This window comes from Trachurus japonicus, chromosome 19, assembly GCF_045865225.1.
Source record: "Trachurus japonicus isolate A0001 chromosome 19, Traja_1.0".
Taxonomy (NCBI): domain Eukaryota; kingdom Metazoa; phylum Chordata; class Actinopteri; order Carangiformes; family Carangidae; genus Trachurus; species Trachurus japonicus.
Genome location: NC_140925.1, coordinates 23,873,024 through 23,899,313, shown reverse-complemented (window position 1 = coordinate 23,899,313; position 26,290 = coordinate 23,873,024). Strand labels below are relative to the sequence as shown.

The 26,290-nt window shown below is 41.2% G+C and overlaps 1 protein-coding gene across 1 annotated transcript; it reads right to left on the bottom strand.

The window, feature by feature from the left end:
• Positions 1-258: 258 nt before the first annotated feature.
• Positions 259-24,784, bottom strand: LOC146968138 (speckle-type POZ protein). Its single transcript, XM_085760863.1, has 10 exons — positions 24,711-24,784; positions 10,358-10,561; positions 10,127-10,248; positions 9,460-9,611; positions 9,232-9,359; positions 8,926-9,103; positions 7,906-7,961; positions 6,779-6,901; positions 5,681-5,823; positions 259-2,046 (listed from the first exon to the last, which is right to left on the bottom strand). Exons 2-10 carry the CDS (start codon positions 10,433-10,435, stop codon positions 1,902-1,904), a joined length of 1,125 nt encoding a protein of 374 aa, XP_085616989.1. The 5' UTR covers positions 10,436-10,561; positions 24,711-24,784; the 3' UTR covers positions 259-1,901.
• Positions 24,785-26,290: the final 1,506 nt, after the last annotated feature.

Here is a 26,290-nt window from a genome sequence, read left to right as displayed (position 1 = left end):
AAATATTAACTTACAGTTCAGTCATCCTCAGTATGTAAAGATGAATTATTGAGGCTGATATGACCCCAGATTTCTTCATAATTATTTGAATGCTACACAATGACACACAAAAGTCTCTGTCTTGAACAAAAAAGAAAACACTATGTAGCATAGACGTTGAAGAAATCCTTCAATCAATTCCAAATGAAGCTGAAAATAAAAAATTAAATGCAATCACATAATAATATACAAAAATACCCCGACAAAGTTTGCATTGCATTCAATACAAAATAGTTGTGGTTTATTCTTTTGGGAACAAAAAATGGCAACAACTAAGTGTCACTTCTCATAACCAGCAATATCTACAGGAAAGAAACAACAATGGTTCATTCCATCAATTACCATTTTCCACCAGGTTCAAATGATGACTTCAAATGTATTTAATGTGGTTTGCCTTGATGTGCATTTTTTTCACATTCTATCTGTTCTGAACATTAAAACGTGTTCATTTCAATTCCATTTCCCCTCAGTCTTCATGCCTGCAAAGAAAACATCTCTCCACTTCTTTTTTTTTTTTTTTCCAATTTCACGGTTGAAAATGCTTTTTGTTTTACACAGCTTCAAAAACACTAGTGTCTGTACAAATTCCTATGAAAAAAATAGAAATGACAGTTCTGAGGAAAAAAAACAAAACAAATAGGAAATCCGTCATAAAAGAACATTAACATGCCTGATTGAATCTTAATGTCATTTTGTAACCATTTCTTGAAAAAAAAATTGTCCTCCGTTTGTCGTCTCCTGGTTGGTTTTATCTGGTGACACCTTGGATTCTCTCTCAAGGGCTACAAAGACAGATCCACACACAAAATACTATTTCCCAAGAATGACATCCAGTTGTGCGTTGCTATTTTCTGTATCCTCTCTATACGTTTTTTTCTCCACCTATTTAAAAAATGAGAACGGACTTAGATGAAGCTTGAAGAGTTCGAGAAGGGAGTACATATACGTGTTGTTTCTGTCACTTGCTGATAAATTTTGTTAAAGGGAACTTGTTGGTGGTCCAGCTGGGTCTTTAGTCCATGAAGCTTGCTTCAACGTGTGCTTGCCTACAGTATTTCTACTTCACTGCTGGTAAGGGTTGCAAAGGAGTGACCTGTGACTTTAGTGCAATCTTTTCCCAACTTTCTTTGGGAAAATTATTTTAATGATTTTGTCCCATATCCGCTTTGTTTGACTAGCCCTTGGTTGTCTTTCTTAGCGGGCTTCTAGTTTGTAACTAACAGGCCCACTTCTTCTTCCTCAGTCCCCTCACAGGCCCTTGTGTCCTTAAGAGTGGGGGCTTCTCCGACCGCTCCACCCCAAACACCAAGAACAGAGCAAAAAGAAGCCTTATGATAAAATAGACAGTTGAAGACTATATTTATCTGCACTTTTCCTTTAAGCCTCCGAAATTTCTGAATGTTTGGCTCTTATTTGGATCTCGTGTCCGGTTCTTCCTTCTGAACGGATTCCATAGTAGGAACAAGCAGGATGTCGAAGGATTGAGTTTTTCGCACACGGAAAAAGAGCACAATGTCAGATCTCACTACGCCAGAGCCGAGAAGAAAAAAGGAGGGTTGTTGTGGTTCTTCTGTAAACGACAAACATCCACTTCACGAGCCCACCCGTCCCTCTCTCCTCCATTTCCTCCTTGTCCTCCTCCTCCTCCTCCTCCTTCTTCCCTCCATCTTTAGAAAAGACTAAATACAGCAGGTTTGGATAGGGCAGAAGGGGGGACTGGAGGGAGGCTGTAGGTAGTGTAGAAGGTAACGGCGAGGGGAAAGGTTGTCCCTGTGTTTGAGGGGAGGGGGGGGGTCGGTGTGTTTTTTTGTTTGTATGCATATGTGTGTGTATGAGTGTGTTGGCGCCTTGGTTTGAGGCTGTTAAGATTGTTTGAGGCGTTTGCGTGGGGGTCCGAGGAAAGGGCACTGAGCTGAAGCCAGGGAGCGGTACGCTTCAGCCACCAAGTGAGGGTGAGACCCCACCATGGACTTCCACCCCGCCGTCTCCATCACCTCTGCTGCGTGACTAGAGGATGGAGAGAAGAGAAGAGAAGAGAAGAGAAACAAACAAAAACGCTAGTTACTTATAATTCTTTGTATCATTTCTTTGTAAAAAGAAGTGATGAATTGCATTTGAGGACAATTACATGTTCACAGGATCAGGTATTCTTTTTGAAGTGTGCTGCATTATGGGTTTTTGTAGATTTAACTCTGGAGTCTCATAAAATCCAATTACTGATCGAACTGAGTCTTTCAGAGTGAGTCAATCAGATGTTTTTAGAGCAGTTTAAAGGGATACGACAACATTTTTTTTTTCGTGTCTTGCCTTACTCCCGAGTCCATGACAAGCAGATAGACACCATCCTTTCGACTGTGTGTGCAGTAACAAGGGAGATAGAGCCGTATCGCCCGTAATTAGCTTAGCTCAAATGCTGGAAGTGTATAGGTAGTGTTAGCCTGCCTCCACCTAAAGCAGACCTGGGCATTTTACGGCCATCTCAATCCGGCCCGCGACGTGCACAAAGAAAAAAGAAAAAAAAAGAAAAGAAAAGAAGCGTTTATTGATGCGCGTTAATCAGCTGTTTGAAACAGTGACGGCCCTGCGGAGCAGTAGCCTACACATTGCAGACAGAAACTTCCTCCAGGTAGAAGATCTCCTGCAGGACAGTGATGAACGGCTGCTCAGTCTCTTTCTCTGTCAGACCCTGGAGCTCCGGCGGAGGAGAGAGAGGAGCCGCTCTGGTGCAGGTTTTCTCCACAGCGGAGTTACTGATCACCGCGGGGGGGCGAGCCGGTGTTTCACAACCCTCCGTCAGCCGAATCACGTCATAACTGCTGACGGTTACTAAGCGCCATCACGACATAACTTCCCAAACACTGAAATTTAACAAATTATTAAAAGAGCATTTTATGAGATCGCTGGCGATGTCATTCTGACATGATCGGTGCGTCTGAAGCCTCCATCCACCAATAGTAACGCTTGTAATCAAATCAGTTATTTGAATCATTTTCATGTTGGTGCTGTTAGTTACAGTAAAGCAGCAGCAAAGGAGTTGTGTGTTTCTTCATAAATAAAACATATAGGCTAAGCCTAATATTTTCTTCATTAAGTGATGCAGGTCTGTTAAAGTGTGGATTGTTTACAGAAATAGACCAGTCTCACTGAATCAGAACTGAAAAGGATCTGAGTTGATAAGGTGTATGTGAATATTATTCATTGATGCAGTCATTTACTTAATGCTCAGTAAGTTTTGATGATAGTAAAACAATCTGCCTTGAGTCCATATTTATATCATAATACAGCATGTTTCTTCAGTGATCTGTGCTGGATATAGGTTGAAAATGCAGTTATATCGATTGTGGTCTGTCAAATAGCCTATTGTAAAGCAATATGCCCACCAAATATATGTAGTTTAATATAATTCAGCAATAAATATCTAATGTTTCAATTTGATTTTGAATTGTGTGGCCCTTCGCTCACTTTATCGGAGTCAGTGTGGCCCTCTGGAAAAAATAATTGCCCACCAAAACTCTCCAGTAAGGCATCTTGAGCGGTCAAATGCCGGTAACGGGACGAGATCGGTCAAAACTGAGGGTTTAAGCAAAGATGGTTTATTTTGGTTCAAGCTAGCTACAGCGAGGGTAGGTTAGCTTCCTATTTCAAAGTAAAAGCACAAATTCTATCGTCATGGTTTTCTGTATGTAAAGGGCAACGGGTGTTTTATTTTGTGAAAGTAACCGGAAGTGCGTTGGTCACAACGGCTAGCTTGAGTAGCGCCGAATTCGTCCGAACAAAATTGTAAACAGGTGGTATTTAGACAAATTAGCGTCACACTGCTGATCTAAACAGCTACTTTCTCGCCTAAAAATGTGTGAAAAGTGGATAAAGTGATATATTTACGGAGTTTAGAGCTAAAATGAAATCAGCTTCTGACTGCTGATTTCGGCTCGGTAGGAGGCAGGCTAACACTACCTAGACACTTCCGGCGATACGGGCTCTATCTCCCTTGTTGTGCAAACACACACGTAATCTGTATGTATTGTCTAGAGCTAAACTTCAGCTCTGTATACTACCTACTGCTAACATGTTATGTCAAAATGTCATAAGTAAAAGAATGTTATATCAAAATGTAAAAAAACAAAAGAAAAGATTATGATATGATCTGTATACTACCTACTGCTATAACATGTTATGTCAAAATGTCATAAGTAAAAGAATGTTATATCAAAATGTAAAAAAGCAAAAACAAAAGAAAAGATTATGATATGATCTGTATACTACCTACTGCTGTAACATGTTATGTCAAAATGTCATAAGTAAAAGAATGTTATATCAAATGTAAAAAAAAAAAAAAAGAAAAGATTATGATAAAGATTTTTATTCTGTGGGTAATGTGGGCGGGACTAGATAAGCTTTTGCTTCTCCCGCTTTCCCTTTCGGCCATGTGTATTGTATTATTTGAACTAAGATTAAGTGTGATGATGATGATGTAAATTGACATGCCCGAAATAAACAAATTGATTGATTGTTACTGCACGCACAGTCGAAAGAATGGTGTCTATCTGCTTGTCATGGACTCGGGAGTGAGACAAGACACGAAAAACAATGTTGGCGTATCCCTTAAACCAACAGGAGTTCTTTACGGCCTATGTAGCACGTTTTACTGCGGTGGGGGAAATAGATTATTGTCAAGCGACAAAAAGAGTCTTGCAACGTCTTTATTGCAGAAACAGACAGTGGAGTGAATCATGTGTCAAGCTGCCAAATATTACCACTGCCACAGATGATGCCGAGCTCAGAAAGATGAGCCCACCATGATTTGATCTCATCTTTTGTTTTGTCTGAACTGACGGTCCAAATTCATTAGATCATGGGAGATTTACAACAAAGCTCGTAGTCTGTTTGTGACAGATAGCTGCAGATGTCACAAGTTTTCATATTGTCTTGTTTTAATACATTTCCAATTCCCACTGAGGTAAACTCCAATATTAAAAACAAAAACAAAGATTAAAGACAGGAATTTAAAAATGTGTAGTGCAAAGTGTTTCCCCCCCCTTTATTAATTGTTGCCATTAAACATCTCATTAAACGTCTTGTGTGGTTTTCAGAAAACAAGAAAACCACACAAGACGTTATGAAGAAAGAACCAAACAATGTTTCTCAAATTTGAAGGGAAAATGACCGTGACAATTAATCGTGGTTGATTCTTTTTCTGTCGACCGACTAATATACAGTAACTAACTGTTGCAGGTCTGTAAATATAATGGATCATGTGTAGTTGGGGGAGAGAAACTGAAGAAATATGTGTGAGTTGAACACCTATATAGATACATGCTCAGAGTTATGTGTTATCACACATTCATCTGAGTCAACAGAGGAGACGAGAGCAGATTTAGTGAGGAGTCAGGTTGCCCTGATCCCTCAGAAAGACTCAACAGGGTTTAATAATATCCGACACACTGCTTGAGGAGCGGACATGTGAAATAAAATTATCGAGGGTGACACACCGAGATATGAGGAGTGAGGGTGACGATGCCGAGATGGAAAAGAAGAAAAGAGATGTAACAAACTGACGGAGGGACAAAATGAGCAGCGGACTCGGTGGAGCTGTGAGTTTGTAAAAATGTACTGAAAAACCCAATTATACGTGTGGACTCACTAGTTGATGAAGTCGACCGCCTGCGTTTTCAGCTGGTCGGCGCTGTGCAGGTCGGCCAGGATGAGGATCTCGGCGGCGTTTTCCACAGACAGACTGGTGCACAGAGCGTCCTCGCACATGACCTTCAGTCTCTCCAGAGCGTACTGAAAAGAGAGCGGGGAACATTAACATTCCTCTCTTCTTCATTGGTATTCATGTGGTATTTGCTTTGACAGTCCAGGTGATATCTACAAATATAATCTTTGAGTTCAGAGTGACAGCGAAGCGTCAATCAGACCCTCCTGTCTGTCCAGTCACACCTTTAATAAAAGATTCAAATCAACTGTATCCACCTCTTAAGATATAAATACAACACTGTTAAAATAAATATGTCAGAGCTCGACGTCGGAGTGAAACATGTGAAGTCGGTGGGATCAGTGAGAAATCCCCACGGCTCACTGAGCTGAGGTTTGGTGGAGACTGTGCTCTTGCGCCATCCGTCTTATTACCAGTGTGGCGTGTGCTGCTAACAAAATAATATGCAACTCTCATCACATTCAGTGCACCCAACTGAAATATTACATGTTCTTTTATCCTATCTCATTTTATATCTCTGTTTGAACCCTCTACATTGTTTGTGTATCTTATGTGCTGTTACTCTACATTGTTTCTGTATTTTAATTGTGTTGATATTTTTATGTAAGCGTCTTTGAGCACTTGTAAAAGCGCATTACAAATAAAATGTATTATTATTATTATTATTATTAAAACATGTGTAGTAAAGTATGGTGCCCTCAGTGTGACACAACATGCCTGAAAAAACTAATTCAAATTCAGACAGTGGCCGGGCCACATCTTTAAAGCCACAATGGACAACCTTGGACTCCATGGATAAAAGGACGCTTGGGAGGAAATCTGAAATGCAGAAAGTCTCTCTGCCCCCAGTCACCAGGCCAAACAAACGTCTAAATTAACTGCAACTACTTTGAAATGTTTTTTCCGTCCAGCTCTCTGTGGACTGTGATGAAAACGCAAAGATTCAAATTATTGCAGTGCTCCCCGAGCTGTCTGTAGTATACCCAGATACCCTGGTGTAGTATTATTATACAGTTCTGTTACCTTGTCAGCTGCTGCCAGCAAGTCGTCAGCCATCTTGTCCAGGTTGGGAGCCTTGTCTGTGTAAATGAAGCACATCATCTCTTTGAAGACCTCAGGCTCCACATCGTTGATCTCCACGCGGTTCTGCCAGCACACACAAGGAATAACATGGTTACATTAAAACATTTCACTTGAACTGCACTGTGTACTTTTTTTTTTCAATACATGGTCTTTTTTTATAGCTGTAGATCTGATATTTAGAAATGAGACTATAAGTGTGTGTCATCTAGAGATTTCACAAAGTTTCACAGCATGGAGCAAATTACATTTCATTATTTATGGCGCTGTGAATCACTGCACAGCTTTTCAAGTCAATTCATGCTGTTTATTTAAGTATGATAAGCTATTATTAGTTTTATCTTTTGAGCTTGCCCATTCATCTGGTTAGGCAGCTACTTTTCCTTTGGGGTATTTGTAACTATAACACTATTACCTGACGAAACATGACCGAGCTTTACTGCTGAAACTGTGATGAATGTTTCTGGTTTAGGACTTGTAAAATAAATACATAATCGAGGTTTTGTGTTCACACTTGGTGGAGATCAACTGTGTGCGCATTGAGTAACAATAAAATCATGTGAAGTCCAGTTTGACAGAATTTTCTTATTAATTAATCTTTTTCAAAACATTTCAAAGTCATTTATTAGGAACAATAGTTTACAATTTGTTACGATTTTCTATTACACCCATGGCTTTTCAGAGAAAACACCTGAAATATTATGGATACACATGTAAATGTTGGCCTTGTTTAAAAAAAACACACAAAAAAAACATATGGGCATCTTCTCCTGCAATTTCATTTCTTAACATCACCTGTGCACAAAATGGGGGAAAAAGCAATTCTCTGCCTCTGCAGCTTTGTCAGTGAAGGATGAATCCTGACCCTCAAGTACGGCAGGACAATTTCATTTCAGGTGCGCTATCATTCAGTTTAACCAAACAGCTCTGTGCTGCAGCCGTCTGACAGCGCACAATCCTTCACTCACGTTAACCCCTCAACACAGCAGTGAAAATCTGAGCTGCTGAGCCACAGGAACAAAATCTTTTTTTTTTCTGAAAATAAAAAAGCTTTTGGACCTTGGGCTCACCTTTTTGCTCTCCTCCATCTCGTGCTCAAACATGGCGCTGAATACAGGGGAGCGTGCTGAAGGCAGGGATGTGGAGAAAGGAAAAATGTTATTACGTAGTCACTGTGGGATCACGTCAGTCTGACTGTGGCTTGATCCTACAATAACTCATCCTCATTTAATTCTCAGTTACTCTATGAGATCACAATTACGCTCAGTTACTCATTAATTATCCCTCATTATCCTTCAACACACACTTAACAAATAAACCCACAGTATGTGAATACTTCGTTTTGAAATTGAACATAACATTTAAAAATGCTCACACCCACACACAGACAAGCATTTAAAGGGATAGTTCACCCAAAATTCAAATTTCATTTCACTTTACTCATTATCTACTCACCCTCATGTCAACTAAGAGCTGTGAGAATTTTCAGAGTTCTCTGTGCCTTCTCTGAGTTACGCACCAGTATTTGTCCATATAATGGTTGTGAATGGATACCACTTTTCTTTGTCCAAAAAGACACACCAAAAAACATCCAAATACCTCCATACTGCTCGTCTGTAATGTCCCTCTTGTATTGAAGCCCCGACATGAGAAATTGTTCCAAAAAAAATTAAATAAGTCTATTTTCAAGCTTGTTTGTAGCGGGAGCTCCCAGTGTCTCAGTTCACTGCTCTTCCTGTGTCAGTGCAAATCCGGCGGAACAATTTCTCATGTCGGGGCTTCAATACAAGAGGGACATTACAGACGAGCAGTATGGAGGTATTTGGATGTTTTTTGGTGTGTCTTTTTGGACGAAGAAAAGTGGTATCCATTCACAACCATTATATGGACAAATACTGCTGCGCAGACCCCCCCGTAACTCAGAGAAGGAACAGAGGACTCTGAAAATTCTCACAGCTTTTAGTTGACATGAGGGTGAGTAGATAATGAGTGAAATTTGAATTTTGGGTGAACTATCCCTTTAAAGCATTTAGAACAAAAAAGACAGAGTTAAGTAAGTAGACAGGGGTGTGTCTGACTCATGTCTGTACCTGCCAGAATGGCTTTGTGGGCCTGAAACTCCTGTCCAGCCACACACAGGGAACAGTCTGTGAAGCGCGAGTTCTCCCACAGGCCTCCCAGCTCGTCTGCTAGCCGGCAATCAGGCACCTTCACCATGTTCATGGTGTTCTGCCCAGATATGTTGACTGAGTCCTGCACCACACTTACCTGAGAAAGAGAAACTGAATGTGATGCAAGACTCTACAATGTTCAGTGCGTCTCAAAAAAACACTTTTTTTTAATGAGAAATGGTAAAAACCAGAAGGGTTTAGGGTTAGGAGGAAAATGGCAGCTACCTCACAGAAGAGTGTGAGCTTGTCGTCAGGTAGGAGACCGTTCGCTTCATCTAGGAGGAAGTCTCTCCGGATGAACTTTTTAAAGCCCCAGTCTTTCCCTTGGACAAAGCGATATGCTCTCTGGCTTTCTGCAGGGAGCCACGACACGGAGAGGTTAGTCCTAGTTGAAAATGATAAACATGGTTTTACAGAACTCCCACTTAAAGGTTTTCTAACTAACTGACTCACCCATGGCTTTGGTCTCCTCTCCCTTGGCATTGAGGATGGAGAACTTGAACTTGGCGCGCACCTCGGCCTTTGGACAGCTGACCAGCAGCAGGTAGAGAGACAGGTAGTCTTTGCTCTCCTCATCCAGACCTTTAGGATTCACTCGCAAACACCTGGTGAGAGCAGAAGGAGCAAAGGTTGAGGGTGATTTCATTAGACGCCAGTGCAGGGAGAGATAGTTTTATTGATTTATGCTATTTGTGTATGTGCAATTCTAATAAATGTAATATTCTCTTGATAAACTTAAGTCTTAAGTTGGTGGAGGACTTAGAAAGACTTTTATACAGTAATATTATTATTATTAATAATTATTATTGTTTTTTATTTATTTACTCATTTATAAAATGTATTTATTTATTTATTTTTGTTTGTTTGTTTGTTGTTTTTGTTTTTTCCCTGTAATCGCTCTAACCTAATGTTACCCCCGGGACAAGGGTGGGGTCAAGGGGAATGGATAAATGGAATTGTAATGAAATAAAAAAAAAAGAAATTGATCACAAAAAAAAGTATGTATGTAACACTAATCACACAAAGTGTCAAACCACATCCTGTGCAGCACAGTAAGACGACAGACACTGGAGATTAGATAATGATGCACAGCGCTGCTCTCTGTCTCTCGCCCACCCACCATTTCAGCTTATCATTGGCCCCAGAAGAGAAGGTGGAGCTCTTGATGACCTCGCCCATTTCCTCACGACAGAAGCTGAAGTTGTTGATGGTCCACATGTACGAGAACTTCACCACTTTGATCTGAGGGGCGAGTGCACGCAAACAAAAAGAAAGGTCAACAAAAGCACACACACACACACCACTTTAATTTCAGGTGAGACAACAACAAGGTTAAATAGCTGTGAGTTACCTGTGTGTAGCACCAGCTCTCGGCCACAGGCCCGCTGGACATTTCCGCAGGGGGAGGGGGACTTGGGACTCTTGACATTGCCAGCGTGACAGTGGGTGTCGGGGGCAACAGGGTGAGGGGGGGGGGTCTTTCACTTCCAGTCGTCAGTGTTCGGTCCTGACGTCCATCTACATCAGTCCACACCAGATGGAAGCAGTTCGCCCCCTAGACACAAAATGGAGTGATCAGGCAAAATGGTTTACATCCCTTCTCTTTGAACTTCCTTGAAAATCACGTTTAGTCTCAAACACGTCTGTGTAACGCCGATGCAGAAAATCATGCTTCAACACAGCAGAGCTCATTGTGATGCAAAACGCAGGCCACTCCATCTTTCATTAATCCAGTTAAGACTCGGTATCTTTTAATTCATGTGGCCACGCCGCATGCTGCAGAGGTTTGTTGTGTTGGGGCGAGATGAATTGTCCCTGACCCATTGGGGGACAGCAGGAGATCGATGGCCCGTGCCTGTTCTAAGATCAATAGCCGCTGCAATTGCAATTAAGTCTCAAAAATGAACTGTAAATAAACAAGCTGTCTCCCAGGACTGTGTGTGTGTGGGGGCGGGTGGACGGGGGGACGGGGGGACGGGGCTCTGCTGCCATGAGCCAAGGTATCCAAATTACCTCCAAGTCACCAAGACCATGCAGATCTGCAACGGGTCCAAGTACCGTACACACTCTTCTACAGCAATGTGAGGCCAGCCAGTCACTATCTGACACTCGCAAAAAAATGACCATAACAAAACATTGACTCCATTGTCTCCATCTCTGTTTAGATGACAATTAAGGGAGATGCCGTTCACGCAGTGAGACGTTGTCAATATTAGTTGTACAACAAAACCATGAAAAAGCACAACTCTATACCAAGTTGATTAAAGCCCCAGTGTGTAACTTATTTGGCTTTTTATTAGAAAAAATCAAATGTCTTTCATAAATACGTATTTCAGTGAAGTACATACAAATGAAAGCTTTCTGGTACCTTAGAATGAGTTGTTACAAGTCGTTACAAATACATAAGTGGGCGACGCACCGAACCGAGGCGGCCATGTTGCATCGCCATTTTTTACGTTGAGTGGCAGCATGACCGTAGGTAACCACGGAAACTCAGCGGAGCTGTGGGCTCGGCCTGTTAAAACTGTCACCACTGTGTAGTGTGAGGAAGGACGGAGGCACTGGTGTTGCATTCAGGTGCAGTCTGGCAGACGGCCGTCGGCAAGCCAACCGGATGTCATTTTACTCCACCAGAGAAAGACGGTAAAACGATACCACATCACCATGACAACATATTGTCCCGCCTGTATTGTTTTGCCTCGTGCTGGTGGATCACTTGTTTACATAGACGCTTGTTTATCCTGTTACATGCAGCATCTGTTGTCTGTCTGACGTCTGCCCGATTTCACGTGAATGCAACATCAAGAATACGTTCTTCTGATACATACACATTACACATTATACCTTTGAGGACTGCAACAATAAACTGCACTGATTTTCAACATCTGTCAATGTAGTGGGACATGCATATAACATTTTAGAAAAACTCGAGTGTGTTAATTGGATTAGACTTGAAAATGTATTGGCACAAACATAACAGTCAGTTGAAGGTTAAGTTACAGATCTAGAAACTCATTTCATAATTGCAAATCACAAAAATATCTCCTTATATAATAATATCCTTTTTTCTTTTCTTTCTTCTTCAAAACAAGTTACTGAAATATACAAGTAGCCTACTGAACAAACAAATTGTTGTTCTTGTTCTTCTGAGAGTCTGGATTGCAAGAAGAACTAGCTAAGTATTTTCAACCCACAACAAAACCATGAAAAGCACATACCAAGCTGATCAAGAACTGCAACAATAAACTACACTGATTTACAAGAAGCATTAAAGGACAATTCCGGGCAAATACAACTTGGGGGTGTATTTTCCTAACAGTTTAGGTCTAAAAGAAGGAATCTGAAGATTTTCAGTTTAATTGCTCCTGTTTTGCGCTAGTTGTGTCTGTCCCCGCATCGCCACGGCAGCAATGAGTGAGAGCGGATGCAAGTTCCGCAATTTTTTCCACAGACAGCGTCAGATGGCTACTCAAACATGCACCGAGAAGTTTATTTCCTTCAAGCAAGCCGACATGTTTGTAAAACTAGATCTAATTCAAAGTCTCCTGGAGTCTCGCGTGAGACCCAAATTGCCTGTGTGTTCAGGTGCAGTCGGAGCTACCGTTTGTGTCAAACACAGGAATATCAACTCTTGACTTGCTTGAAGTGTACATTTTTTTCCACAGACAGCGTCAGGTGGCTACTCAAACATGCGCCGAGAAGTTTTTTTTACTTGAAGCAAGTCAAGAGTTGATATTCCTGTGTTTATGACACAAACTGTAGCTTTCCCACTGCACCTGAACACACCGAGCACGGCAACTTGGGTCTTGTGCGAGACTCCGGGAGACTTTGAATTAGAGTTTTATAGGGTTGTTCGGTATACCGGTACTAGAGTGGTACCGGGGTACTGACGTATTTAAAACGGTACTATACTGCGCTTAGATGGGACCGGTACTTTCATTTTGCGCCGCCGGCAGCGGTGACGTCGCCACGTGAAGTCGCCGCATTGTAATTTGAGCTGAGGCGAGCAAGGGAGCGAGTCACAAACGAAGCAAGGTGCTGTTTTTATTACCGTTACAGCGCCACCTGTCCACGTGCCTGTGTTTATGTGTGTATCTGTGTGTGTGCGCCAGCGCGCGCGAGAAAGACGGCCGCCACAGACTCGTTAATTAATGCAAACATAACGGATAAGTTTCGTTTTTACCGCGCACCACCACTGGCATGCTCTCTCTGTCTCTCTCTGTGTCTCTCCCTGTCTGTCTGTCTGTCTGTCTGTCTGTCTGTCTGTCTGTCTCTCTCTCTCTCTCTCTCTGAGTGAGTGAGTGAGTGAACACAGCGAAGGAGCGCAGAGATGAATTAAAGCAGATATCAGTGGAATGTTTTTGTTAATATAAGTCCTAAATAGTCCTATTTTCCGTCAGCAATCACTTACATGAAGTATTTCAGCCTAAACACGAGTCTCTCCGTCACTATGTTCTGCTGTAACCCGAGGAGAAAATTTTCCTTGTGGGATACAAGTGTTATCCAATGAGGGGAGAGAACGGCATGAAGGGCTGTGTGTGCAGCCAAGGGATGCGCGTGAATGTGGTGACGTAGCACGAGGACCAATTGATGCCTGACAAGGGCGGGGGCTGCTAACTCATGGTGCGTTCAAGGAAACTCGTACTTTGTGTTTTTCCTTCCTGTGAAGTCATACCAGTTCGATCTGGTACGAGTTCACGGGTCGGAAGTTACGAGTGGCCGTTATAGGGAACTTTCACAGACAACAGGACGGTAAAAACACGAGCTACGGGTTACCTGGAACGCTACCAAGTCGTAGTTGTGACTTGAAGCTGTAACTTACGGTTTCAAAAGCCTGCCTTGAACACAGCATTAGCCGAAACGGCCGTGCCACTGATATCTGCTTTAACGGAATGATATTGCGTTGATGGGGGGGGGGGGGGGGGGGCAGAGTCAATTTGGTCTACATATGGGAAACAATAGGGGTGTGTGTTTGAGTAACATGAACATTTGTGTTTCATTCTATAAACTAGCTACTGATAACAATTTCTCCCAAAAATTACAACTGGTCAGAATAACAAAAAGAGATGCAGTGTTTTCAGATCTCAAATAATGCAAAGAAAACAAGTTGATATTCATTTTTAAACAGACTACTAATGTTTTAATTTAGGAAGAGTTCAGATTAATATTGATGGAAATTTAATCCTGCAGCAGCAGTGACTGTTTACTGATTTACTGATTACTGATGCATAGGTTATAGTTCTAAGATTTTCTCTTAAAATAAAGCCAATAATGACATTTTTTGTGTTCTCTTTTTATTTGGAAAAGTACCGAAAAGTATCGAAAAGTATCGAAAAACATGTTGGTACCGATACCGGTACCAACATGTTGGTATCGTGACAACACTAGAGTTTTACAAACATGTCAGCTTGCTTGAAGTAAATAAACTTCTGGGTGCATGTTTGAGTCGCCATCTGACGCTGTCTGTGGAAAAAAATTGCGGCTTTGAGGGATGTAAACAGCCTAAGCAGCGGAACTTGCATCCGCTCCCATTCATTGCTGCCGTGGCGACGCGGGGACAGACACAACAAGCGCAAAACAGGAGCAATTGAACTGAAAATCTTCAGATTCCTTCTTTTAGGCCTAAAATGTTAGGAAAATACACCCCTGAGTTGAATTTGCCCGGAATTGTCCTTTAAGGAGGTTAAAGAAGACATTTCAAATGACCGCATAGTGGAGCATGAAAGCATCCCTCCATGAAAACAGAGCTTATAGTTTGCTGTAAAACATTAGTAACCCCACATTAGCAGCATGAACAAAAATTCTTTTCTCTGACTCATATGGGGGGAAAAAATCCACAATTCAGTGGAAAAATGGCGATGACTGGAGAGGAGTTCACAACATGGTCAAGTACAAAATCTCGACGGCTGCTGCTCGTCAGTCTCTCTGCTTGATCAAAAGTGCACAGGTACTGTAATGCCCACATTTCTACCCCTCTGGCAGTGAATTACCCTGCACTGGAAGCATCTTGACACAAAGCCAGACTCATAAACCTTCATCATCTTTCTACAAGGTCAGAGGCTGAACACGCCACTTCTCACCCTGCTGCTCCTCACTTTCTTTCTCAGGCCCGATGCCGTTAACCTGGGTCAAATGTTTCCACCGTTTTAATATCTTTTCCTTTCCTTCACCAGCCTTCGATCCTGCCACACATTACGGCCTTTCAGTCACACCCACAGCCTTTAATGTCTTTATCCATAAACAAATTGTGACAGCTGGAAACTGAGTTTTCTGCTCCTGATGATTATGCTAAGTGATGATCTGAGACACTGACAACAACAACGATGCTGCTGAGAGGAAAATGTGAACAGAAAACTGAGTGTGCGTGACAGCAAAAACTGAGAGAGATTAGCAGTGCTCTAAAAATGTGAAGTAATGTTGTTTTGTTGCTGTGGATTTGGACCGATAAAGATGTTGTCATTTTTTCCTGCTCATTAGACCAATGCCGTAAAACCAACAAAGCACAGCAGCACAGATGGTTCATGTAGAGTGACACTGCATCTCCAGCATCTATAATACAATGATGCTACCTGCGGTCTGACGATGTGCAAAGGAAATTAAGACAAAATACAGAATAATTCAACTGTGAATAGTGCTGAGAAGTCTGACTTCATCCTCCTTTCTTTTATCAAAACACAACTTCACCAATTTCCTGTCGAATCAATAAAGTTTATTACACACATTGGAATAACAATGATTATGATGCGTCATCAACACCGGTAACCTGCTGTACTACCACCTCCACTGCCCCCATCATGTCGACTAAGAACTGTGAGAATTTTCAGAGTCCTCCATGCCTTCTCTGAGTTACAGGGGGGTCCGTGCAGCAGTATTTGTCCATATAATGGTTGTCAATGGATACCAACTTTCTTCGTCCAAAAAGACACACCAAAAAACATCCAAATACCTCCATACTGCTCGTCTGTAATGTCCCTCTTGTATTGAAGCCCCGACATGAGAAATTGTTCCGCCTGTCAGTGCAAATCACGCGAGATTTGCACGGACACAGGAAGAGCAGTGAACTGAGACACTAGGAGCTTCAAACAAGCTTAAAATATAGACTTATTTAATTTTTTTCGGAACAATTTCTCATGTCGGGGCTTCAATACAAGAGGGACATTGCAGACGAGCAGTATGGAAGTATTTGGATGTTTTTTGGTGTGTCTTTTTGGACGAAGAAAGTTGGTATCCATTAACAACCATTATATGGACAAATACTGCTGCGCGGACCCCCCCGTAACTCAGAGAAGGAACAGAGGACTCTGAAAATTCTCACAGCTCTTAGTCGACATGAGGGTGAGTAGATAATGAGTGAAATTTTAATTTTGGGTGAACTATCCCTTTAAAGAAGAAACAACAACAGAGTATACAAGAACATTGCCACTTTAAGTCTATGTACATGTCCTGATTAAAGTGCAGATATCTATTCAAATGCAACCTCACAAACGCGACCGTGTTGTCACAATGAAGTTATTCACCGCTCCAATTTCATTACTCAGTCTAACCCGCACACAAAACAATCCATATCAGACACTTTGGTTCTGCCCACTTCCAAGACCAAGACCGGCGTCTTTACAGAATCCAATGAATGAAGAACCAACCAATCTTCGTGATCCTTTAACAGTGGCGACTGGTAAGATGGAGTGAGACGATGAAGATAGAGGAAGGTGGTGTGGGGAAAGAAAATGAAAAGTAAAGTGATAGAGAAGCCAAATGGAGAAACAGGGGGAGAATGAAAGATGGGGCCAACGTTTACGGGTCCATTCGAAGAGATAAATTGCCACAAAAAGAGGTTAGATGGAGACAAAAGAAAAAATCAAACAGAGGTATGAGAGAGAAATCAAATCCAGATTCTTGGACAGGAGTCTGATGAAGACGCACGCCGCACTGAAGCGTAAAGCCTCACGCCAGGCATGCTCATTTTTACTTTTTCAATCTTTTCCAACCAAGAGCTGGTGCTCGTTAAACAACAGGAGTAAACTGTAGTAGCTACATGGGCTGGAAAAGTGTGTCTGAAACCAAACACATAATAGCCATAGCCTCTCTCTGTCAGACAAATATTACAACATATTAAAATAAATGGCAAAAAGTAGCCAAACTTCCTAATCTATTATACAAATTAACAAATTAAATACACAAATCGATTCCCCTAATCCTGGCCACTGTAACTAAAAACTCCTCTGATTAAATGTATACGCCAAGCTTTTTTTTTTTTTTTTACGTGGTTTTATGTGTCCTCACTCCCGAGTCCATGACCAGCAGATAGACACCATCCTTTCGACTGTGCGTGCAGTAACAAGGGAGATAGAGCCCGTATCGCCTGTAATTAGCTTAGCTCAAACACTGGAAGTGTATAGGTAGTGTTAGCCTGCCTCCACAGTAATCAGAAAAACTCTTCAGCAACTCTAAACGGAAACCGGCGGGCCGATCTTCGTCTCAGAGCTGACAAAACTCTCCGGTAAGGCATATTGAGCGGTCAAATGCCGGTAACGGGACCAAATCGGTCAAAACTGAGGGTTCAAACAAAGACGGTTTATTTTGGTTCAAGCTAGCTACATCGAGGGTAGGTTAGCTTCCTATTTCAAAGTAAAAGCATAAATTCTATCATCATGGTTTTCTGTATGTAAAGGGCAACGGGTGTTTTATTTTGTGAAAGTAACCGGAAGTGCGTTGGTCACAACGGCTAGCTTGAGTAGCGCCAAATTCGTCCGAACAAAATTGTAAACAGCTGGTATTTAGACAAATTAACGACACACTGCTGATCTAAACGGCTACTTTCTTGCCTAAAAATGTTTGAAATGTGGATAAAGTGATATATTTACAGAGTTTAGTGCTAAAATGAAATCAGCTTCTGACGGCTGATTTCGAGCAGGCTAACAAGATGCACTTCCAGTGTTTGAGCTAAGCTAATTACAGGCGATACGGCTCTATCTCCCTTGTTACTGCACACACAGTCGAAAGGATGGTGTCTATCTGCTGGTCATGGACTCGGGAGTGAGGCAAGACATGAAAAAAAATGGTGGCGTATCCCTTTAACAGATAGAGCCGGCAAGTAAACAAAACAAAAACTTCCAATCACATTTAACAGACCTGAAATTAAAACCTCGGCCCTCTGTGTAGGAGACAGGTTGTCAGTTGTCTCCTCATCCTGATGTAACAGGATATTTTACCTGTTAAATAAACAGTAGCCTATGTTTTTTTATTGTTGTTACTGGTTTAAGCATAAATTGTGAACAAACCTACCATGCACCAAACTAGCAAGTCATCAACTCCAGGTTCCTCTTTCTCAACCTATGAACTGAGTTGTGAACTGAACACACGTGGATGGCTGCGTGTCATCAAGGGCAATTTTATCACACTGTTATCAGAGTGGCTGTCAGTGAGTTCTTCACACTGTCAAAGCTGTAGGCCTACTGAGCTAGTGAGACTGAACACTTCCTATTTTTGCTGCTACACATTTCAAACCCAGCGTTGACTGCAACCATTCAACAAAAATGCATTTCAAAAGAAAAACAAGGCCATTTCCTGACTTTTTTTTTCTTTCTGGCAGCTGATGAGTTTTATTTTTAACAAGAAGCAGCGAAGCAGCAGCCACAGCGAGCTGTCAGATGAAGCTCTGCAGCTGACGACAAGCTGCACGCCGCCTACGTCTCAGCACAGAGACAACGTGACTGTGTCCGCATGGACAACCTGTAAACAAATACAACAGTTGCTGTTTGGTTTTTGTTTTTCTGGCCTACTCTAGGAGTTTTTTGCCGAGGTATTAAACTGCACTTGGTGTTCACATGGAAATAAAAACTACAATTTATGAGTTTCTCTCTGCACAACACTAGAATGCAACATTTCCAAAAACAAAACACAAACTAACACCAGTAAAGCTCAGGATATGAGAAATTCTAATGGTTGTCAGCTGAACTTTAACCAGACAATCTATACATTTCACTGATATACATTGATTATCTGTGTCCATTCATCTGAGCAAAGACTAATATTTCATAAGGATTACAATCAAAACCCAGAAGTACTCTACAACACTAACATATTAGGATGTGATAGTGAAACTCCTGAAGCCCAGAGAATTCGCTCTAATATGACTCACATGAACTAAATTTTCTGCAGAGCAAGATCGTGCAGCAACAGAACAAGACGCAGGAAATGCAAAGAATTAACAACATAGGAACGAGGGCCGACCGATTAATCTGGTTTTCATCGTCATAGCGATATGAACATGTGTGATAAACACATCGCAAAAGGTTGACTGAAATGTGATGAGCAAGTTTCATTTACAGCCGCCAAGCCTTGACACTCAGCAGCATGCTGACATTTGGCCGATCAGAGGGCAGCCCTGGGCACATGGGGTCATGCATGCACACCGTTCAGCCAATCAGATGAGCCACAGCTCCCCTCACCTTCCACAGGTGAACTGGTGTTCATTTAATAGCGAGAAGAGCCGCATGGAAGGTGGAGGCAGGAGAGGGTTAAAGGGATAGTTCACCCAAAATTGAAATTTCACTCATTATCTACTCACCCTCATGTCGACTAAGGGCTGGGAGAAGTTTCAGAGTTATCCGTGGCTTCTCTGAGTTACAGGGGGTCTCAGCATAGCAGTGCATGTCCATATAACGGTTGCAAATGGATACCAACTGTCTTCGTAGGGCTGCACAATTAATCGAATTTTAATCACGATCACGATTTTGGCTGCCACGATTAAATTAAGATGATCGTCACGATTATTAACATGTAAAAAAACGGGCTGTGCTGCATATCAAATCAAGCGCTTTCTCAACCAATAGTCCGCCGACCACCAGGGGGCGAACGAGAGGTCAGGGCTCCATGAAGCTGCCTAACTAACAAGCGAGCGCATCCTCCCTTTACATGTTGTTTACAGTCCAGAGTGTGTGTCCCGGCCGGTCAGTCGGCACCTTCAGATGCTGCTGTACTGTGTCACCTTCTGCGCCCGGTGTTACGTCTCACTCATAGACTGTATGGATCTCACTCTGCAGTGAGAGTGAGACGATGTCGGCAGCAGACGGTGACAGTAGACATGACGTGTGTCTGTGTCTGGTCAGTCAGCACCTCAGGCTGTCTACTGTCGCCGTCTCGCTCTGGATCGGATCGAGGTCGGGCTGCGGGGTGGTCTCAAAGCTGGACCGAGACCCCGTCACCCCACGCGGCCGTTTTGGTGTTAATTACATACGTTGTGTAAATAAAACATTCCGACCGTGATCATAACGGCCGGTAACGGCGATCTATGGCCGTTTTGGTGGCAGCACAGTTGAGCCTGGCCGACCTGCTGGACGCTGCCTGTGTGAAAACACTTGGTCTGTTCATTAAATGTTTTTAATTCGTTCCAAATTGCTGCTGAACCACCCGTGCTGTGCTTTGGTCCATGCTGGACAGACTCTTGCCCACACATCTCTGTGTATCATTGATGGCAAAAAATTAAGTTTTACCTATACTTTGAAATTACATTTCAGAGCCTGTACTTTCTTACTTTTATTTGAGTAAAGGAGTTGAATCAGCAGCTACTTCTACCAGATTTATTTTTTATTTTTTGTTTTTTACACAAGTATCTGTACGCTACTGTACAGAATGACACCTCTGCACTCTGCAATGGCATTTATTTTTCGCTAGCCCTTTGTCTTGGGTAAATTTTATTTTAGGCTATTATTTATTTTTATTTTACGTTTTATTTTGAACTGAAAGCCTTGTTCACATAGCCTATTGTTTGTTTCAAATAGAAAGTGCAATAAAAACATGTTTTATCTAACATAATGTATAATCGTGATTAATAATCGTGATTTCAATATCGACAAAAATAATCGTGATTATCATTTTGGCCATAATCGTGCAGCCCTATGTCTTCGTAACAAAAAGACACACCAAAAAACATCCAAATACCTCCATGCTGCTCGTATGTAATGTCTGTCTTGTATTGAAGCCCCGAAATGCGAAATTGTCCCGAAAAAAATTTAATAAGTCTAAATTTCAAGCTTGATTGTAGCGGAAGCTTCTCGAAGCTCCTCTTCCCGGTTCGTCAAATTTGGACGAACCAGGGTCTGTCCTCTTCCCAGTTCGTCCAAATTTGACGAACCGGGAAGAGGAGCTTCGAGAAGCTTCCGCTACAAAACAAGCTTGAAAAATAGACTTATTTAATTTTTTTTCGGAACAATTTTGCATTCCGGGGCTTCGATACAAGACGGACATTACATACGAGCAGCTTGGAGGTATTTGGATGTTTTTTGGTGTGTCTTTTTGTTACGAAGACAGTTGGTATCCATTTGCAACCGTTATATGGACATGCACTGCTATGCCGAGACCCCCTGTAACTCAGAGAAGCCACGGATAACTCTGAAACTTCTCCCAGACCTTAGTCGACATGAGGGTGAGTAGATAATGAGTGAAATTTCAATTTTGGGTGAACTATCCCTGTAAATTAACCTGCACAATATATCTGTTTTTTCATATTTTTATTTAGTTGGTATAGACTATTCAGTGTCTGAGGGTAACTATTAGCTAAAGCAGAAAGACACACAAACTGTATGGTTACGGTTACGCTTATATCTGCTTGTTTATCAGTCAGGTTGCATCGTCATTGCAATATTGAACAGTGCCATCGCACATTTTGTTCATAGCGCGGGCAAACCTATTAGGAACATCTCTCAGGACACAATTCAAATGTCTGAATACATATTTGAGAAGTTATGGTAGATAAGGTGGCATTTATGACCACTGTGTCTTTTTCCCTGATATTTCTCTTCTACGTCCAAAAAAAAAAGCAGAAATCGATCTCTGCTCTAAATTAAAGACTGGAGGTATGGAGGCATTTCAGATGGCAATTTCCAAGGGGGATGAAAAAATTGCAACCCTTGTCAAAGTGTCAGTGAACACAATGTCTATTTCCAAAGCTTTGGTCTTTGAGGACTGCAGTAAGCTACAGACAAACCTTAAAACTATAATTGGTACAGGGACCGGGGATCGATTGCACAGCGCATGTTGGGCCTCTGTGGGAGCGATTTCATATTCTGCCCTTGGTCATGCTGCTCTTCCTTTCCTAAAAACTCAATCTCAGAGAGGTATGAACTATTGATTTTGCCACAGCGATCACCCTTTCCTCACTCTCATCCCTGACTTTGTGCAGACCCACAATTACACTGAAGGGGATTTGACAGGACAAAAAAAAGGCATTATCAGCCAGGCTTCACCACCTGCCTGTACTCCCTCACTAAAGCCCTCCTCACTTGGACAGGCGGGAACTCAATGCATATCTAATGTCTCTCCTGTCACCTGGTTCATACCATTACAAACACCAACGCTTGACACGTTGACCTGTAAGGGCAGACACTCTTGTTGACATTGACCTGTAAGTGCTGCACAACTCTCATGGTCCAGTCACTAAAGTTTCAAGAGGGTTTTTATGGGAGCAACAAACCACCGCTATAGATAAACATAGCCTAATTACTATAACATATGATTTTGTTTCTTTTATCAGCATAATTTCTTTCACTTTTCTTGGAAAGTGCAATGTAAACATTCTTACAATCTTTATGAGACGAAAGAAAGTATTGCAGTTTTTGATGGTAATCTAGTTTGCCTAAACTTTCCAGGCATTCAAGCCCGTTTTCTGCTGTGAAGCACAGACAGGCTCTCTGTAAACTAATTAAAATAATACAGCTGATGAGAGATAGTCTTTGCCGATGGCACTCTTTTGTAATTAAAGAGAACAAATGGAGTTGAATCAACTCCTCCTCAAAGCTTCCAAACATAGTGAAGACCTCTTGGTAAATGTTTGAGATCCAGATTTGACTGGAAATAAGCAGAAATCAATAATACATGGTCTTCAGCTCAAGTTTTATGAACATTAACAACATACCGAGGAAGCATTTATTTTGGGTCATTATCTTGATATCAAAATTATTTATCAATTTTCAGCCCTCTTACAAACAATCAAACTACTGGAATGTTCACATGCGATTATCAGACTTTTCTTAATGTTGTTCATACCATTGTAAGAGATAACAGGATAAAGTCTTATCAGTGCTGAAAAACAAATGTGCAGATTGATGTACTCACATCTGACCTCAAGAAGTGCCTAACTTTCCGTTTCCTTGTTTCTCACCAGACCGATAAGCATCTACAAAACGTTTAAACTTATTGAAGTCATATAAAGCCATTCAGTAACCACTGCAAATTTTAATTGAGACAGTGGATCACCGTTCATTGTCATGAAGGTGTATATATGTTTTTACTTTGGCTTCTCAAAATAAGATAATCTGATGTTAAACCACAGCAACCACACCTGAACCAAAGAAAATATCCATTATCTTTTTGTCTCTACATGAGACAAGGGGCAGAGCAAAGGTCTGTCAGTCAGTTGTAAATCAAACAAATTAAATCAAACTGCAGCATTAAAATCTGATTACATCTGAATTACAGATCATCTTCTTCCAAATTACATTTGTTTTCTTAAAGTGAGAAATGACAAGCTGAAAGATATCTATTTTTTTCTTTTGGTTTCCTTTGGGCCATCGTCACACTAAAACTGAACTCAGTGAGTTACATTTAGAAAGGCAGACGATGAAGTCAAGTGAACCTTAAATGAAAGGCCATTTCAAAAATGGTGTGTGGCAGGTTTTGTGACAACAACACAACTATAAATACTGCATTTCCTGTCAGAAGGTCTCACTTCGTGCTCTCTATCTCTATATCTCTGAATGATATGTTGAATATGATATGACACATAATGAAAGTATTTCTGGCTAAACTATTGTTTTGGCATGTGTTAGATTAATCTGGAGTGAGTATGTGGTGTGGTCAAAAACCTGGACGTCTATATGAATAAGAAATGACGTTCCAGCTGGTGTTTGGTCTGGTTCCAGTGAATCTGACTCATTTACTACTCACTCCCTCAGGTCACTCCTGACCCATCCTTCTCTGTCCAGACTATCAGACATGACAGCTGTCAAACAACCGGTTCCTGAGCCGTTTGATTCACCATTACTTGCTACAGCAGATGGTAACAACATGAACATACATGGGCTAAACTTACTGACATTTAATTATCCATAGAGTTGCTCTAATGAGAGAATAAAATCAGGGCCGAGGACGTACGTTGTCTCCTTCCTGATAACTATTCAGTAACATTACACTTTTATGCAAAGATTACACGTAGCCATACAAGTCTGTCTTTTTGTTTAACCCTCCAACTTTTTAATTGTGACAGATAGTTGGTGGGAAATAAACTCAAGACTTTACAGTGGATGTAGGCGGTGACAGTAGCAGGTAGTTAACCTGCTAACAATACAGATGATCGTCAGTCTCACTATTTTTAATCGACTTTTGACTTTAATTCACGTGTAAACGACAAAAGCACCACCAGAGGTAGTATCATACGTCGATATCAGGCTCTGATATGACAGAAAACGTATCAATACTCCAGTCACATAATCCAGACAATCCAGCGATAGCACGCCAAGCTAACTCGAGCGAGCTAGCTGGCCAGTTAGCCTCACTCCTGTGGCTGCTAACCTGAGCCAAACAAAAAGGTCGGGGGGAAATGCCGCAAAAACTGCTTGTCAGTACACAACACGACGGCCCGTCTCGTGTTAGTTGAAGTCTTTTGATCTGATTTTGCGTCTTTATCTTTAATTTATCGACGGACTCACCTTAATGTTGGGTTAAATTGTAACGCTTAGTTGTCCGGGATCTTCTGTTGTTATTAGTTAGCAGTTAGCTGTCTGAAGAAGTGGCAGACATGAAGCGTTGTGTCGACAACAGCGCCCCCCAGTGTATCGGAGTGAGTCCATGTCCCCTTGTAAATAATGGAAAAACATTGTAATAAATAAATAAATATACTATGCCAAATTGCCTGCAGCTCTGCTCACTGTTCATTCAAACAAACTACACTATGCCATGTGCTGATCACGGCCCTGCTTTTTTTCTCTCCAGAATTTCAATGAGGATTATAGTTATATTTAAATGCAGATGTAATGTGTTGGGTTAATATAAGAGCTAACATAGCTTCAACTTAGCAATATTCAAATAAATAAATACATTCAAAAATGATTGCCGCCAGTTTGTGTTTGAGCTGTAACTATCAGATGGTTATTATGATGCTAGGTCATATTTTTTGGTTTATATGGGAGCAATGGAACCACTGCTATAGATAAACATAATTACTTTAACATAAGTTATTGTTTCTTTTATCAGCATCATTGCCTTCACTTTTCTTGGAAAGTGCATTGAAGATATTCTTACAATCTTTATGAGACAAAAGAAAGTATTGCAATTTTTGATGGTAATCTAGTTTGTCTTAACTTTCCAGGCATTCAAGCCTGTTTACTGCTGTGAAGCACAGACAGGCTCTCTGTAAACTTGGACTAATTTAAATAATACAGCTGATGAGAGATAGTCATTGCCAATGCCACTCTTGTAATTAAAGAGAACAAATGCAGTTGGATCAACTCCTCAAAGCTTCCAAACATCATGAAAACCTCTTGGTAAATATTTGAAATCCAGATTTGCCTGGAAATTAGCAGAAATCAATAATACATGGATTTGTCCAACACTAGACTTTTACATAGATGTTTCATTCATATTTTTATATATGTTCCACGCATGGACATGTTCAATTCATACATTATTGACAAAATGATGATAGATTATAATTCACACATTCCATGCATGGAAAGGGTAGGATGAAGAAAACTTAATGCGTTGCATGAATGGATTGAAGATAATTTCTTTGCCAGTTTTGATGCAGACTTAAAAAGAATAAAACATTTATGTTGGTTGCAAACCACTTCTCTAAACTGTAGACCTACCTATACATATAGATCTTTAATTTATCTTGTATGGACATCACCACAAACTAAACTGAAATATCTCCACCTTGCCTGTGTGTAACAGGTGCAAATTAAAAGTTATTGCCCCATTATGTCAATAAGTCATTCACGTGGATGCATTGCCTCGGTTTAATTTTACCACCACTGAAAACCTATTTATCTTAATTTAATCAGCAGAGTAGATGAGCTATTGCCTAATGCCAAGATTATTAACACAGCGTGCCAAGATTAACAGATATCGACCCTCAAAGGTTGAATTTAATTAAGATGTGAGTGGAATTAATCTCTGGATCCATCAGCTCACCTTGAATGTGTCTTTAACACATCTGTATCCTCTGATGTTCAAGAACCAAGGTCTTTGCAGCGACTGTGTTTCTATTGTAATGAACTGTGAGAACAAA

Bases quoted from the DNA above. Each gene is read 5' to 3' on its own strand.
- LOC146968138 (XM_085760863.1), bottom strand. From the start codon at position 10,435: ATGTCAAGAGTCCCAAGTCCCCCTCCCCCTGCGGAAATGTCCAGCGGG. The intron at 9,360-9,459 runs GTGAGTCAGTTA...GGCTCCCTGCAG, and splicing joins AGAGGAGACCAAAGCCATGG to AAAGCCAGAGAGCATATCGC. The intron at 2,047-5,680 runs GTGAGTCCACAC...TCCATCCTCTAG, and splicing joins GCGGTCGACTTCATCAACTA to TCACGCAGCAGAGGTGATGG.